Here is a 15,152-nt window from a genome sequence, read left to right as displayed (position 1 = left end):
ATGTAAAATGCAAGTCATACAACTGTAGACAAACCTGTACATGCAAGCCAAATGAGCACAAGCGTAGAAATCATTCACCCTCCCTTGGGTTGTTTTTTTCGGCTACATGTATGTTTAAGACCATGCCTCAGGCGCCTTTAAGATCCGTGCCTCAGGCCAAATCACGGCACCGCTTCATTCTGTTTGTCCACACAGATTTTGCTCCTGTAGTGTGGGTTTGAGGTGTTTGCATCCAGACCATCTACAGAGGCAGTGGTTGGACTCGGGACAGCCTCTATTCCTCTATGCCTGACATCCTTCCCTGTGAGGTCAGCCAGCCAACAGGCAGCATGCAGAAGAGGGTAGTCTGGATTTCAGTCTGATGTAACCTGTGAAGGTGCCCACATGCTGATGGGTTTGGCTGGGCTGCAGCCTGGGCTGTGCGTCACCATCAGCTAATTCCCCTCTGGTCAGTCTGCTTTGCTTTCTGTTCCTTTCCTTGCCAAGGGTCCTTCACCCCTTCCGGAGTTCCAGTCCAGCTATTGGGATTTCAAGCAGTTACTCATCCACAGGAAGTGATGCAGCTCCTCATTACTGGGTGATGCTCCCCAGCCAGGAGGGATGTGTGTCAGATGGCTGCAAGGCGAAGGAGTCAATGATAAAGATCTCTGGAAAGCTGTACAGCAGTCAGTCTCCGGAAAAGAAAAGCTTTCTGTGGTCTGTCTTCCTCCACTGCTGAGTCCTCCTCACCCTCACCCTCCTCACACCACTTTGTTCTGGTGCAGCAGGCTGTTGTGCGCTTTTCAGCTTAGATTTTCTTGCGTTTTAATTACTGTTTCCAAAATGCAGTTAAAATTAAAGATAATGTATACTATAAGCACTGTTTATTGTTCATTACTGTGTGCTCATCACTGGATGAGCTGTTCTGTAGCTGCGCTGTTAGTTCCCCACGGATGGAGGCTGCCTGGGGAGCTTTCCTTGTTACAGGCACTGGGTCGGATCAGCAGCTGGGGAATATCTGTGCTTTCACAGAGCGAGACTCATGTATCCTCACTAAGGGTCTGCTTCCCCTCACAGAGTATGGCATTCCGCTTCCTCCCCTGGTTTTGCCACTCTCTTCATTTCGTCTTTTCTCAGTTGTTTTTTTTTTTTCTTTGTTTGTTTTGTTTTGTTTTCTGTAGTGTGGAAGAGGTCACTGCTGTCTTTTAGCTTGTCTGAGATTAGGCACCCAGTTAATAGCAGCTGTTCCTGCTCTTTGCCTCTTGCTGGGTCTAGCAGACAGGATGTGGGAGCTCTTCTTCACTGATAAGTGTTGGCAGTCGATTTCATCCTGAAGGGCGACTATAGCAAACAGGTAGGTTTGTGACATGGAAATGGTTATGCTTACATTCACAGTTATCCCCTCTAGCACCTGCCCCTATAGCCAAGCATCCCTGACCAGAAAGCCTCTTTCTCCAGTTTTCGTGACCTTTTCCTGAATATTGTCAGTGGTTTTGTGCAGGAATACCAGTCAGAAGGTATTTATGTGAAACACTTTAAAATTGGCATCGTCTGAAAATTTGAAGCAATTAATTTCTCAGTTGTGTGTTGGGGAAAGAGGCTTTTGAAGAGGGGCTTTAAAAATGTGGTCTAAAGACAATTATCCAGGCCATGTTGAACCATACATTGACTATCATATGGCAACCTCTTTGAAACTGTGGTGCCCTGTTCCATATGAAAAGTTTCTTGTAGTTTTATCTTCTCTGTGAGGCACTGTAAATTTCATCCAGACGTTTAAATGATGAATCTAACAACTTGCGTGGGGTGTTGCTCACTCGGTGTACACAGCAGTAGGTCACCTGCGGTTTTGGAATCACCTGGGGAGAAGGCTTGCCTTGTACTGAGTGACCAAAATACAGCCAGGATAAAAGAAAATGTGATAGTTTGCACAGGGACAGTGTCCCAGCTGACACTTGCTCTCTGCAATTGTCCCTTATGAAATTCCTAGTTATCAATTGCCTTTCCAAGTGGAGCATGAGAGGCAAGCAGGAGTGCAATTGGTGCTTGAAGAACTGGTCACTGTATGCATGGGATTCGCAACTGCTGGGACTATAAGTGTTTTGAACCAGGACTGCTCTTTGGTTACATGTGGATGGCACGCGGTGCAGTGGATCTGACTGGGGTCGTTGTATGCTGAGGCTTCAAGCACAGCAGCTATAATACTGTGCTTCCTGGACAGCTGAGGGAGAGAGACCCAGATACCATCATGCTTTGAAAGAACTTCTGGTCAGAACAAGATGGAGAATGTTTGCTGAGTAGGCCTTGCTATACTGTAAATAAATAAAGCATCATCTGCTGTCTAGTTACAGCAGGGGGATGCTGGAAAGAGGGCGCTCCACAATACCTTGCGTTGTGCTGCCACTGTCAGTTCTTCAACCTTTTCTGCAAGCATTCTGTGCCAGCAATGTATAGAAGTGCATAGGCAGTGGTAAAGACTTTGTTTGTGACAGTCAGCCATCTGGGCATCCTTATTCTCTCTTGTACCCATTCGGGTGTTCCCACCTGACAAATACAGCTCAACTTCTTAAGTAAGAGGTAGCACCTGTGTCTTCAGCTTCATAACTTTTTTCAGGGATTCTGCACAGCAGAGCCTAATTTTCAGGGGCTGTCATTGACCTAAGCGGATCCCATTTAAATTCCAGGCAATACTTGGCTCGTGGGACCCGCAGAGCTAGTCAGAAGTCCTTGTGGCAGCAAAACCCATAGGCTGTGGTTGTCAAAGGTGCCACTGGAAGACATTCAGGTCACAGGCTGTGGTTGCTCAAACTTACAGGCAGAAAAGCTCATTAGGTATTAGCTGTTCCGGCCCCAGTGGATTGTATTCAAAGAGGCTGTACATCCATCTTCTCTTCCAGATGACCTGTTGTTCAGACCAGGCTTATCACAGCTCGTAAACTGGACTGTAGCGCTCCAGGCCTACAACATACCAGAAAGAAAGGTACCTCAGGCGACTTGAATTTTCTCTGCTACCGGATTGTTACCCAATTGAAAGAACATCTCTTTCTGTTTCCCCTTGTTGGCGTTGGAGTTTCAGCCCAGAGTTGCAATGCAGTGCGAGATAAGCAGAGCTGGTTCCCACAGCAGGTTCCAGGGTGCTGAGAAGGGGATAGGGCAAGCTCTCCAGGGGCTGGGGCACCCCTGCTCTCTGTTTGCATACAGGTAACTTGTAAAACTCCTCCTGTACTCTTGAGATAAAATTCTCAGAAACACCCAAATCTTTGCCAGGAATTTGGGCCTAAGGGCCAATAGGAATCAATGAGACTTGGGAGACTTTTAACATTATTACCAGCCTTTTGCTATCTTTTGCTGGCTGAGAGCTCCTCTCCTTTATGCATTTCCTCTTAAACACACTGCTTCTGAACATCATTGATTGTTCCTTTCTAATTCTCTCTCCAAATAGGAGAGAAAAGGGGAAGTTCCTATTTATCCGTTGTGTATCACTCATTGTTACATAGAATCGTAGAATGGTTTAGGTTGGAAAGGACCTTGAAGATCATCGAGTTCCAACCCCCGTGCCATAGACAGGGACACCTCCCACTAGACCAGGTTGCCCAAGGCCACGTCCAGCCTGGCCTTGAACACCTCCAGGGATGGGGCCTCAACAACCTCTCTGGGCAACCTGTTCCAGTGCCTTACCACTCTCAGCGTGAAAAACTTCTTCCTAATGTTCAATCTGAACCTGCTCTCTTCTAGTTTAAAGCCATTCCCCCTCGTCCTATTGCTACATGCCCGAGTAAAAAGTCCTTCCCCAGCTCTCCTGTAGGCCCCCTTTAGGTACTGGAAGGCCGCAATAAGATCTTCCCAGCGCCTTCTCTTCTCCAGGCTTCTACATCCGTTACCCATTCACTGAAGAGGAGGTCCTGTGAGCACCAAAACTGACAAGACTGCTTATCAGGTTGTATGATGCCTCCTATTCCTCCTTCCTACTTTCCCCCTCTGCTTCCCAGTGTTTTCAGATCCACATGACACTGGCTGCTTCATGCAGTGGCTGATTTGAAGAGACCCAGGTGGTGACAGTGGCCTTCTAGAAAGGATAAGGGAGTGAGTTTTGCCAGCTTCTTCTGGAGCAGGAGGGTGAGTTTGGGTCTGTTTCCTGTCCAGTGTTGAACAGCAGTTCAAGAACTGCATCTTTAAGGACACTACTGCTTTGTCACACTTGTTGAAGTTACCTGTACAGTTCAAAAGAAAGAGAGAGAAGGAGAATTACTGGCAGTTAGGCCGGAGGGCAGCACAAACTCCATTTCCTTACAAAACCAAACTGAAAAGTGCTTCTTTTATGTATACTTTTTGTATGGATTGGTGAGCTAAATGGACCTCTTCAGTCACTGCTTCCTAGACACATGCTGGCTCTAGTTTTTTCACCTGCCTGAGCTAGAATGAACAGTCCTGAACATAACATGTAAGCTGGGGGTACACAGCAAGTGCTTGTTGTGGTGGCATGTATCACCTGCAAGATGATTCCTTTCTGCCCTTACCTCTTCCCTGCTTTTTAATTTTTGCCATGCGATGCCTGGGTATTTTCCCTGGCCTGTGGGGATCCAGAAAAACAGATCCGGAAGTTCATGGAATAATGGAATTTTCAGAGTTGGAAGGGACCTCTAGAGATCATCTAGTCCAACTCCCCTGCTAAAGCAGGATTGCCCAGAGCACATTACTCAGGACTGCATCCAGGCGAATCTTGAAAATCTCCAGAGAAGGGGACTCCACAACCTCCCTGGGCAGCCTGTTCTAGTGCTCTGTCACCCTCACTGTAAAGAAGTTTTTTCTTGTATTTGAACGGAACTTCCTATGTTCCAACTTGTGCCCATTAAATTAAATGATCTCCTCCAGTGTACATTCCTTGGCATTTATCGTCCATGATTTTTCTCTGCTGTCAGATTGCTGTCACCCGGGTTAAGTCCTTGTTGCTTCTCTCAGAGAAGTAATCTTGACTAAACTGAACTTCTGCATCTCACGTGGCACCACCAGCAACCCTTGCTGTTTACCTCACCTGTATGAGTAACATGGCCACTATAAGCTCGTGATAGTAAAGACGTTACTCATGTTGTAAGTGCATGTTAATTATCTGTTCCACGTTCATGGACAAAAGCTGTATCTGTGCTAGACAGACTTACAGGAAAGCATGTTTTTCAGCTGTGGCAGTCCCTGTATGCAGCAGTTTTTGCTAAGTGCAATGCACCATGTTTCTTCACCTTTTTTTCAGTCAGACTAGTTCCCAGGGGCCTGGACGAGCTGTTAGGTTTCTGCTTCCCATAACAAATCCCTGCTTGCAGTTGCCTATAGATTTGGCAGTCTTTAATAGTTTGGGTCGATGCTTCTCTCCCTCTCCTATTCACTGCCTTAGGCTGAATGTCTTTGGAAAATTTCAGGTGTTTCCAAGAATATGTAAGGCAACACATTTTATAATATTTTAAAAAGAGTTCATCCTATCCTATTGTTTGCCTTTTTTCCCCCTTTGTGTGAAGGAAGTGATTTTCACTGCTTTCCCTCCTGGAGGAGATTCTGATGGAGCTGTTTACTGCCATATCAGATTTTGCTTTCATTTGGCACCAAATCCGTGCAGAAGTATGAATTAAAATTTTGTTGAGTGCCACTGTCAGAAAATGCCAAATTGTGTTTATGGAGGATATGTGATTGCAGAATCCCAGTGCTAGTGAGAATTACTGGCACAACTCTTGCTTTGATCTAAGGAGGTTCTTGGTGGGATGAGCCTGCCACCATTGAGGTCACCTTTCACATCTTTATTGAGCAGGGCAAGCAGACTAGTTTGGAAGGTATGAGTGCTGCAATTTGTGAACCGTGTGATGCAGGGGCCTGTAATCTTCCCATGACCTTGTGATTCAGCATCGTACTGGATATGAGGTCAGTTTGTAGTTCAGCATCACCACGCTTGGCTGCATGACACTGGATAGCTCCAGTCTCACAGGATCCAGAAACGTGCAGCCACATGAAGCCTCCAGCATTTAAAAATGAAGCTGTTAAATGTAAGTTTCAGTTTTTTCCCCTTGCTTTCCACCTTTCCACACGATTTAAAATCAAGAACAGAGCAACACTGCATCTGCTACCACTGAAATGCTTCAGTGGCGTGTCACGAGCCTTTCTGGAGTGATTGCTGCTTTAGTGCCTTGAGTGAGAGCAAGGCTGTATTCTCCGCTGTATTCACCCCTGTGAAGGGGCATCTCTGTATGGGCCAGCCTGTAACTTTCACTGCTGGCGGGTGATTATGTTAGTGCTGGTTCTGTTCAGTTGAATGCCTGTTGCAGTTTTGCAACTTCAAAATACCATTCTTGCTTTAAAGACGTACCAAAGGAGGGTGTAGAATAAGTGGACGGGTTATACCACATCGTGTCCCTTAGCCTGGAGATCCCAAGCTGCAAGGTGCCGGGGAGCAGGACACTGTTCTGGGGTTGCTGGCAGGAGTGAGCTTCAAGAGTGAACTCCACGCTGCATTAAGCTGACAGTGCAGATGTGCCCATGATGACTTTATTTCCCACTGCTGTCCACTGGCATGGTTGCACGGCTTTGCAAAGAGTCTGATCCCATACTGTTCTGATTTGAAACCACTCCAGATCTGTTTTGTTCAGCCCTGTGGTTGCGGTTCTGGCTCTGCTTTCAGTGTCTTACTCTATGTTTACTTGTTGAAGCTGGTCCTAGTCCTGGTTCACTATGAGGCTAGTGAAGTAAATCCTTGCAAAGAGATAAGGGGAGAGAGATGCCAGTGTAAAGGCTTGAAGTTTCCAGAGTTACGTATGTGATTGTTTATTGCTTTTGAAAATTACTTATTTGGAGTGTGTTTGTAGAGATCGTGGTCTGAACTGCTGATCTGTCAGGAGGAAGGGTGAGCTGCTGCTTTCGACAGCAGCTGTGTCATGGCTGGCCACAACCGAAGCAGGGATGGGAGGAAACCAGCGGGTGATTGTGGGGAGTTGGTTTGTGCTGCAGCATTCTGTGCCCCCTTGGGGGGCTGCTCGCCTCTTTCCTCCTTCTGGCTTGCTATAGGAAAGGGTGCCTACTTAAAAGACTTTGCTAATATAAGTTAGGCAAATAGACTGTTCTGGATTAAAAAAAAAAAGAACCTTAAATAGAAGTATTATATGTGTTTGATGCTGTTTAATAGATGTTTTTTCCTGCTAAGTGTAAATCTTCATGGGTCCTGGTAGCACTTCAGCAGCATTCACAAGCTAATGAGCTGCTAATTATCAGCCCTGCCCAGGCTAATTAGTTCTGTTAAGAGTGTATTAGTCTAGGCAGAGCTCTGCGCTAATGCAGCCTTGCCGCTTCTAGGACTCGAGCTGATGTGGTCAAAACTGGGATGCGTTATCTCTGACTTTGGGTTGTTTTGCACGTACAGGCTCTGGGTACTGTGATTTCTCCGAGCAACCGTGAGAGCTGTTCCCCTGCGAGCACAAACGCCCAGGCTCCAGGTCCCAAGAACTTGCACGCATTTGACTGTTTCCCCGATTTAAACATACATACCGAACACTTCCCTCAAGCATGGCAGCTCTGTGGATAGAGCTTCAAGAGGGAGGGCTTAGAAGGCAGCAGGCTCGGTGTGACAGAAGTCAGCAGTGAGGCACCCCCTTATCGCACCAAAGGGAATAGAAACCCTCCCTTCTTTCTCCCTCACAGGCGTGAGCTCGGGTGGGTCAATACAGCTCTTCAGCAGTTCTAGCCTTAAAGCCCTTCGCTATTCTTATGTTTTGCCCTGTGAGTCAGCTGCTTGGAAATAAAGATCTGCAGATTTGTGATGGTGCAGGATATCATATATTTTGTTTTGCTGGTAGGTTGCTTTCTCTTACTGGGGCTTAGGTTGCCACGTGGTTTCGCGTGATATTCTAGAGACAATTCTAGTTCCCAGTGATATTCTAGAGACAAACTCTATGTGCAGTACTCTGCAGCAGCCTAATAGCATTGATTTGTTAGGCAAATACCACAGTTCTGTTTATGCAGACAAGTAGGCGAAGTAGCTGCTGTGAAACTCAAGTTGGTCTCCTCAGATTGGGAGTGCAAGCCATCTGGGAGAAAAAGACAAAGTATTTGAGGCTGGTTGGCCTATTTCAGTAACCCTTCAGTTCTCAACTTTTTCTTGCAGCCCCATGGGAACCTGTACTAAGCATTCCCTAGGAATCTGCATTTGTGATGTCAGTCAGTACTGCCTCTCAGTGCAGCTTTCTAAAGCTTGGTTAATAAATGGCATCACTTGGGTTCCCCTTTATCTGGTGCCCCATCCTGCTCTCCGCAGGTTCCAGTTGAAGAAGTGATAATACACAGAGTTCACACGCAGTGAACAGAAACGCCAAAGGGGTTCTTCATACACAATAACGTTGGTGCCAAATGAAGGAGAAAGTAAAATCAAGGGGACTGTGACTGTGAAAGGAGTGATGTGATTAAACATACTTACGTGGGAAAAGGCCCTTACTGATGTGATGTTTTGCTTTGCTTTACAGGTACTCTCCATCACGATGAGTGTATTTCATAGAGGGACCGTATCCCACTTGATCAGTGGATGTTAAGACTCCCATCTGAAGGCGAGTTGATTTGGTTCCTTTCTGCCACTGAGGATTGTGGGTGGTGAATGTATTTGCCTCACCATCTCTAAGTTAATGGTGTGCCAAGGACAGATGTGAAGCAGCGCTTTCCCTGGGTATTGATGTGGTGTCTTCTTGAAGCGTCGCGACACCCCGGGCCCACCGGCAGCACAGGATATGGAGGCTCTTGAAGTTGATGACATTAGCCCTGCCTTGGAAGTGACGGAAGACTTTTTCAATAGTTTTGATACTAAGCTTGAAAAGATTGTGCAGCCCTCAGAGGTGTACGGTGTACAGGAGGTCCCCGAACTGGTTGGGCATGAGGTATTTGATCAGGTAACAGAGAGCAGGAATCTGAGGAACGTCGCCTCCTTAGCCAAAAGTAGCCTCATCTGGGATCACTGCAAAAATGGCCTCTTGGAAACCAAAGCTCAGACAGCATTCCCTGCCAAAGACCAGCGCGTGGTGCAGAGGGGGACAGCTGCTGACAACCTTGCTTGGGCAGGGGAAGGGGAGACCGCAGCTTTTAACATCTTCAACATCTGCCAGCGGAGGAGAGACAGGCCTCGCTCGGTGAACGACATCCTGGTGCAGAATGAGGAAGCCTCCACATTCAAGCCAGGACACAACAGGTCACGCTCCGATATCAGCCATGTCAACTGGGGAGTGGTCTTCACGGGCACCTCCCTGCAGCAGCCACCTGCGCCTGGTCAGGACAATAACTGCGCTCTGCTCTCTTACCTGGCGTTAACCAAGGGAGAGGACATCCAAGGAAACACAGGTTTGTGCTGATGCTCTATTGTTTCTGTTGATACGAGCACTTTCCTATTTGTTCTTAATATTTATCTTGAAAGAGGAGCTTCATATTTAAAAAACAAACAAACAACCCCCCCCGAAAACAGCTCTGAGGTAGCTCTTAAGGTGATAGAAATCAGCATAGCTCTGTTGTCTTTGATATAGCTCTGTCTGTTTGCCTGCCTACCGATCAGTTTTTAAACCAGTCTTGACTTCTGTTCCTTTCACGGTTTGAAAAACTGAGCTTGTTTTACTTTTTGCTTCTATTTTGTTCAGTTTGACTTGGGAAAAAATAAATTATTTGTTATGGATTTCTGATCATTTCCTTACCTAATTTTCCCAAACTAAAAACCTTTGAATGCTAAAGCGATTGGGAGAATGGCAAATCCAAACAAAGGCAGTTTTCATAAAAGTTAAAGAGCGGCCATTAAAAAGAGGGCGTACAAAGCTTTCCTGTAAGGCCTGAGATCTCTGCTCTGTTTCTTTAAGAAATGCTGGCTGTTCAGTCCATAAACAATTAACAAAAACTTAAGCATGCAGTTTGTGTTTGTCAATATTAGAGCATCTCTGCCAGCTTTGTATGGGGTACAGGAAGCCTTGTTATCAGATTGAGGCAGGTGTCTCCAGTGAGCCGTAGGAAGAGATATTTCAGCAAGTGAATCTTTTTCCTTTTCCTTCCTTGAGCACTGCACTGGAAGAGGTTGTGCTCAGGGCTTTGGAAGCACTGAACCAGTGTCTCCATCTCCATGATTTATTTTGTAGGTGCCAGAAGTGGACTGGGCGCTTAGGGAGAAGAAAAGCAGTGCCACAAAGGTTTTATAATCTAAATAAAAGCAGAGCTTAACAAAGGAATTTAAAAATCAAAGGGCTGTGAAAGCATGCATGTGTGTGTATGATGGAATGGCTCCAGTTATGAATAGGTAGCCTGTTTAGGGTTAAAACAAGGTTTTCCTTTTCCAGGTAAGTCAACTATTTTGGAGCATGAAAAGCATGAAAAGCGGGTGGCTAAATGGTTGTGTTTGTGGGTATGTGCATATATAAATATATATAATATGTAGGTGTGTATGTATGTATACACACACAAACATGTAGGTTATTGTGTTTTATTGTGACATAGTTGCTGTATCCCAGAGAAGGGTGCTCTTGGTTTACAAAGGCAAGTATACCTGCTGTTATTTTTGTTTAGGGAGATATATTGCCTCCTGCAGAGTGGGGTCTCTGTTCCGTGTCCTTCCCATGGAAAGGGTGCAGAACAGGAAGGCACCTCGAAGCCTGGAGACAGAGCTCTCAGTTTCTGTTAGCTGTATCCTGGGCATCTCACAGGTTTAACTTAGCATGTAACACCTTTATGTGCCTACAGAAACACCATTAAAATCTAGCCATTAAAGGTCAATACATGTCCCTGATAGTGTCTTAAGCTTTATCCTTTTGGCCCAATTTCCCCACGTGCCCCTCAGTGAAAGAAAGGGGTTCTGCTAGTCATACTGTTTACAATAAGAAATATCTCAGCCGTGCTGTATGTAAAGATTTGTTTGTGTACCTGTTCAGTGAGAGTGATTTCAAGCTGCCGCGGGATGCCCAAGCTGCAAGAAGCAAGCCAGCAATCCAGCTGGCGCTGAGCAGCGTAGTCCGGGGCTGAAGAGGTCTCCCTTCTGTCAGTCCAGGATTTAGGCAACCTCAAGAGTACGTTGTGGTGTACCCTAATGCACTGCGCCTGTCTGGGGTGAAGCAAACTACGTTCCCTCCTCCCTTACGCACAAATGGAAGATGGTGTGATGCAGCTGTTCATAAAAGGAAGCGATATGAAAAAATGGAAACGGTGATGTAGGTTTTTCTTCCCCTTCTGGCAAACGAAGAAATTGTATTAGGAACTGCAGTGCTGGGACACCATTGCTTCTGAAGTCAGGGACCACATACTGTGGGGTCTGACCCCTCCCGGGTGAGAGTCTCTGCACTTTCAGCAGCTTCAGCTGTTCCGGTCCACTTTGCTTAGAGAAGATAAACTTCAGGGAGGTGCGCCAACCTTCTGGAAGCCCTAAAAGGACCTTGCTGTATCCAGAGGCGAGTCTATAGCAGGACTTCAAACCAGTGTCTAGAACAGCTTGATAGAAAACCTTCTGTGATATAACCATGAGAGGAAGAGGAAAGACGAGACTCATGTTCTGTGTATAGCTGGATCTAACAGTGGGATTCTGTAAGCTAGGTTGAGTCTGGGATTCCATCACCCCGTCACAGTGTGTATCCAAGGTGTGCTGTTTTAGTAGCGGCAGTGCAGTTCAGAGGTACTCTCCGCAGCCCCTCAGCAGGCACTTGTACCGTTTAAATGCAGTTAATGCAATGAAGTTTTTCTCCACACAGAAAAAGTGAACAAACTCTGCTAGAGTGTGATATACTCTTTATCATTATGATTTCACGTTAACCAGTTTGTAGTTGTGAGTTATAACTGTGAAGACCTCGCATCTATAAAGCAGTTTTGTGAATTATAGCAATAGTGCCAGGTATCCCATAGCCCATCCATTCCTTGATTTCTTTATGGTACTGGGAACAAGTCCCATTGCTGTGCTCAGTGCTGCCAGAAGCGTAGATCTCTTCAAAATGGCTTTTTGCAGAAGAGATGCAGTATTGTCAAGTTCTGGGATTTTGGAGGTGAACTGAGCAAAGGAAGGAAATGGATTAGTACGAGTGGCTGAAGAACTCCCAGTACTCACCTGTAGCCCAGCAGCAGACAGTCCCTCTCAGGTGCTCAGCTCACACTTTTTCTACTGCTTTTTGCAAAGGTGCAAGGCATTTGTCAGTGCTGGCTGTGTGGCCTCCAAGAGCCTTTCTGCATGGCATGTTTGAAGGCGGCGGTACCTCCTTGAGGAAGGAGAACTTCTGTGCTCTGAAAAATGCACTCTTTTAGCCTGTTTCCTTAACCTGTTGTGTTCAGCTGCTGTGCAGGTTTTAGAAGGTAGCCATGGTATTTCTTCCCTCTGTGTTCACAAGAGAGCCTGCCATAGAGCTTGCTGCTACTGTGAGCTAAGCTGGAAAGAGAAAAGCAAAAGCAAGAAAATAGGTGTTGCAGGTATGTGTGTCTGGGACTGGTAATTATTCTCCACAAGAGACTGAAAAATGTATTTGAAGGTTGGCGAAAAGCTGCTGCAGTGGTTGAAGGAGTCATAGTGGCCCCAGCCTGTGGAGATATCCCTTTCCAGGGCTTTAATACAGATAAAATGAATGCGTATGAGATACTGAGAGCAACTTCAGCCACTCCTATCAGTCCTCATTGTGGTAAAGGACTTCCCTCTGGAGCCTGCAGAGGTCTCCCAGTCCTCTGAGGCTGGCCCAGTTGCTGCATAGATTAACTCTTCACAATTTTTTTTTTCCTTATCTTCCTAGTATATTTATTACTATGAGCTTATCTGTTCCTGCTGCTTGCTTTTTTATAATACAAATAAAATGAATCTGGATCCTTTCCATGTGCTGCAAAAGAAAAGGATCTGAAAAGATGCTGTGCCTTTTTTGGGGCAGTATCTCCTTAGGCCTGCTGGCAAAACAGCGTGGGTACTAGAAGTGAGCAGTGTCAAGCGGTAAGTGGAGCAAGCAAAGATGGAAGTTGTAAGCAAATTCAAGACAGGCTTTTGTATTTCTGGGCATGTGGCCTGGCAAACAAAGGGAGAATGCTGCTTCTGTAGTATCCCACGGAAGCTTGCTTAGATCACTGAAACACAATGTGTGAGCAGTTATCTTTGATAGTCATGTGGATGTTTTCAAACACAGGCAGTTCTGAGAGTGTGGGTGCTATAGGACTTTTCCTGGGTAGCTGTTTTGTTTGACAGCCGTGCCTCTGAGCTTGGGGAACTCCAGAGCTGTCATTGCGCTGAGCACCTGCATGCTGACAAACTGTCCTCACTGCAGAAGGCTGACTCCTTGTGCCCCTCTCCAACAAGCGGCTATGGAGGTGCTCAGCCAGCCCCATTGATTTTTGCAGTGTGCTCTGTCAGGAAGCTGAGCCTATGGGGTGTTTGCAGCACTGTGGCATGGCAAAATAGATGTACCAGAGGAAGGTGACTGCCTTAAAACTGGCCGACAGGCACAAATGCTACGGTGTCTGGTCGACGCCAGGATTTTACCTCCTTCTTTCAACTGTCTGATTTAAGAAAATACCTTTTTCCCCCCCTCTCTTCACATCTTTTTATCCGGCTGCGAGCCTAGCAATCGTTTGGGACACTTTGAAGGTATGATCTCGTACTCGGATTTTGTGCAGGGGGTATTTCAAGAGAGCTTTGAGCCCTTCTTCATAGAGCTCTTGTACATATTGCATACTTTTCTAGTGTGTTTTTGTGGAGGTGAGATGCCTAAATCTGTATTCATGAGCAACACGCCACTGATTCACAGGTTGGGCGCTGGGGGTGATGCTGGAGTTCTAAGGAGTCATTTTACAATGCTGCTTTCTCTTATTCTGGTGACCACACAGACTTTTCTTTGTTTGCCAGATATCCTCACCTTCGGCAGCAGTAGTGGTGGCGGCTGTTAGCTCTGTGCCTGTGACATTGGCTTGTGCAACGTTTAGTGGTACCAGTACAGTGCGCTGAGCAGGTTTGTGGTGGTGGGTCACAGCAGCAGGCAGCAGTGCTATCAATTGCTGCTGTTGTTGTTCTGCTCAGGGAGGAGCTGCAAAGCTGGAAAGGGGACGTGTGGCAGGTAAGGGAGCTGCTGCAGAGGTGGAGGGTGGCCAGAGATCCTGAGAGGCATAAAACATTGGAGGTGTGACATGCAGCCTTCATGCTTCCCCTCCAGTGACAGCCAGGTAAAGCCTAGCTCCTGACCCATCTACCAGGGAGGTTTCTGAAGCCTCCCTGCCATTTGTGATTTTGCAAAAAAACCCCAAACCCTATAGCACTGTCTTTTGTATGTGGTATGTAGAAGCTACACGGCCAGGGCAGACCAGTAGGCTGTTAATTGCCACTGGGATGGTAGAACGTTATAGATCCGTGGTGGTGTGCAGAAGATAACGGTGCTGTCATCCAAGAGGCAGATGTGCGGAAACAACACTTCTGCACCTTCCTCTCTGGAGAACAGGAAGCCTCAAACCACTTGGAAATAATCCCAGAGGTATCAAGCCAGTTGGTGAACCGATTAACCCCCCCGTGGCAAATTTATTTTCAACAGGTAGCTGTATTGCAGGGATTTGAGGCCTTTCAAGATTTAAGGAGGCAAAAATGTTATGTTAAATCCAACATGAGTTGGATGCCCTCTGCTGCGGGGGTCCATAAGTGCCAGGGATTGTCTGTGGATCTAGCAAGAGACAGCCCCTTCTCCCAGGAGACCACAGCTTAAGTACCCCACGCAGTATGGATAGGGAGCAGGAGTAGGGACAGAGGTGAGGCGCTTTGCCCAAGATCAAATGGGAGTATAATTTGGATCACCTGACTTCAACTCATCTGCCGGATGATACTTCCCCTCTAACCCCACCAGATAATTGGGAGAGTGCTTCACTTGTGTTCCCTGAAGGCTCACTCTTGCTTGCTCCGTGGGCTTGGGCACCCTCCGAGCGGGAAGGGCCATGGAGGGCTGGCAGAGAGTGGCAGCAGCGGAGGGGTCTAGGGTGGGCAGCTGCCTCAGGTGGAGTGAGACGTGACCTACTCCACTCCTTTGTCTGGGAGGCTGTGGGAGGGTGTGGAGTGATGGAGAGGGCTCTGCGGTGGGAGGCAGTAGGAGGGGCTCACATACAGGGGATAAATTTGCAGTGCATCTCCTGGGGCAGTGCTGATTGCTTCCAGTGATGTTGTGATGACTTTTATAACTGAATTTTCAGGTTAGTTGCTGTTA

General features: G+C 46.7%; 1 protein-coding gene across 1 annotated transcript in view; it reads left to right on the top strand.

Moving 5' to 3' along the window:
* Nucleotides 1-8,703: 8,703 nt before the first annotated feature.
* The window catches only part of PLEKHM3 (pleckstrin homology domain containing M3), a 74,617-nt gene continuing 68,168 nt past the window's right edge, over nucleotides 8,704-15,152 (top strand). Inside the window, exon 1 of the mRNA XM_082483845.1 lies at nucleotides 8,704-9,327. Coding sequence (XP_082339971.1) covers nucleotides 8,724-9,327 — 604 coding nt within the window. The 5' untranslated portion in view covers nucleotides 8,704-8,723. The remainder of the gene's footprint in view (nucleotides 9,328-15,152) is intronic.

The sequence above is a fragment of the Vanellus vanellus genome, assembly GCF_965231255.1.
Source record: "Vanellus vanellus genome assembly, chromosome: 5".
Taxonomy (NCBI): Eukaryota; Metazoa; Chordata; class Aves; order Charadriiformes; family Charadriidae; genus Vanellus; species Vanellus vanellus.
This window is presented reverse-complemented; position numbering and strand designations above follow the sequence as displayed.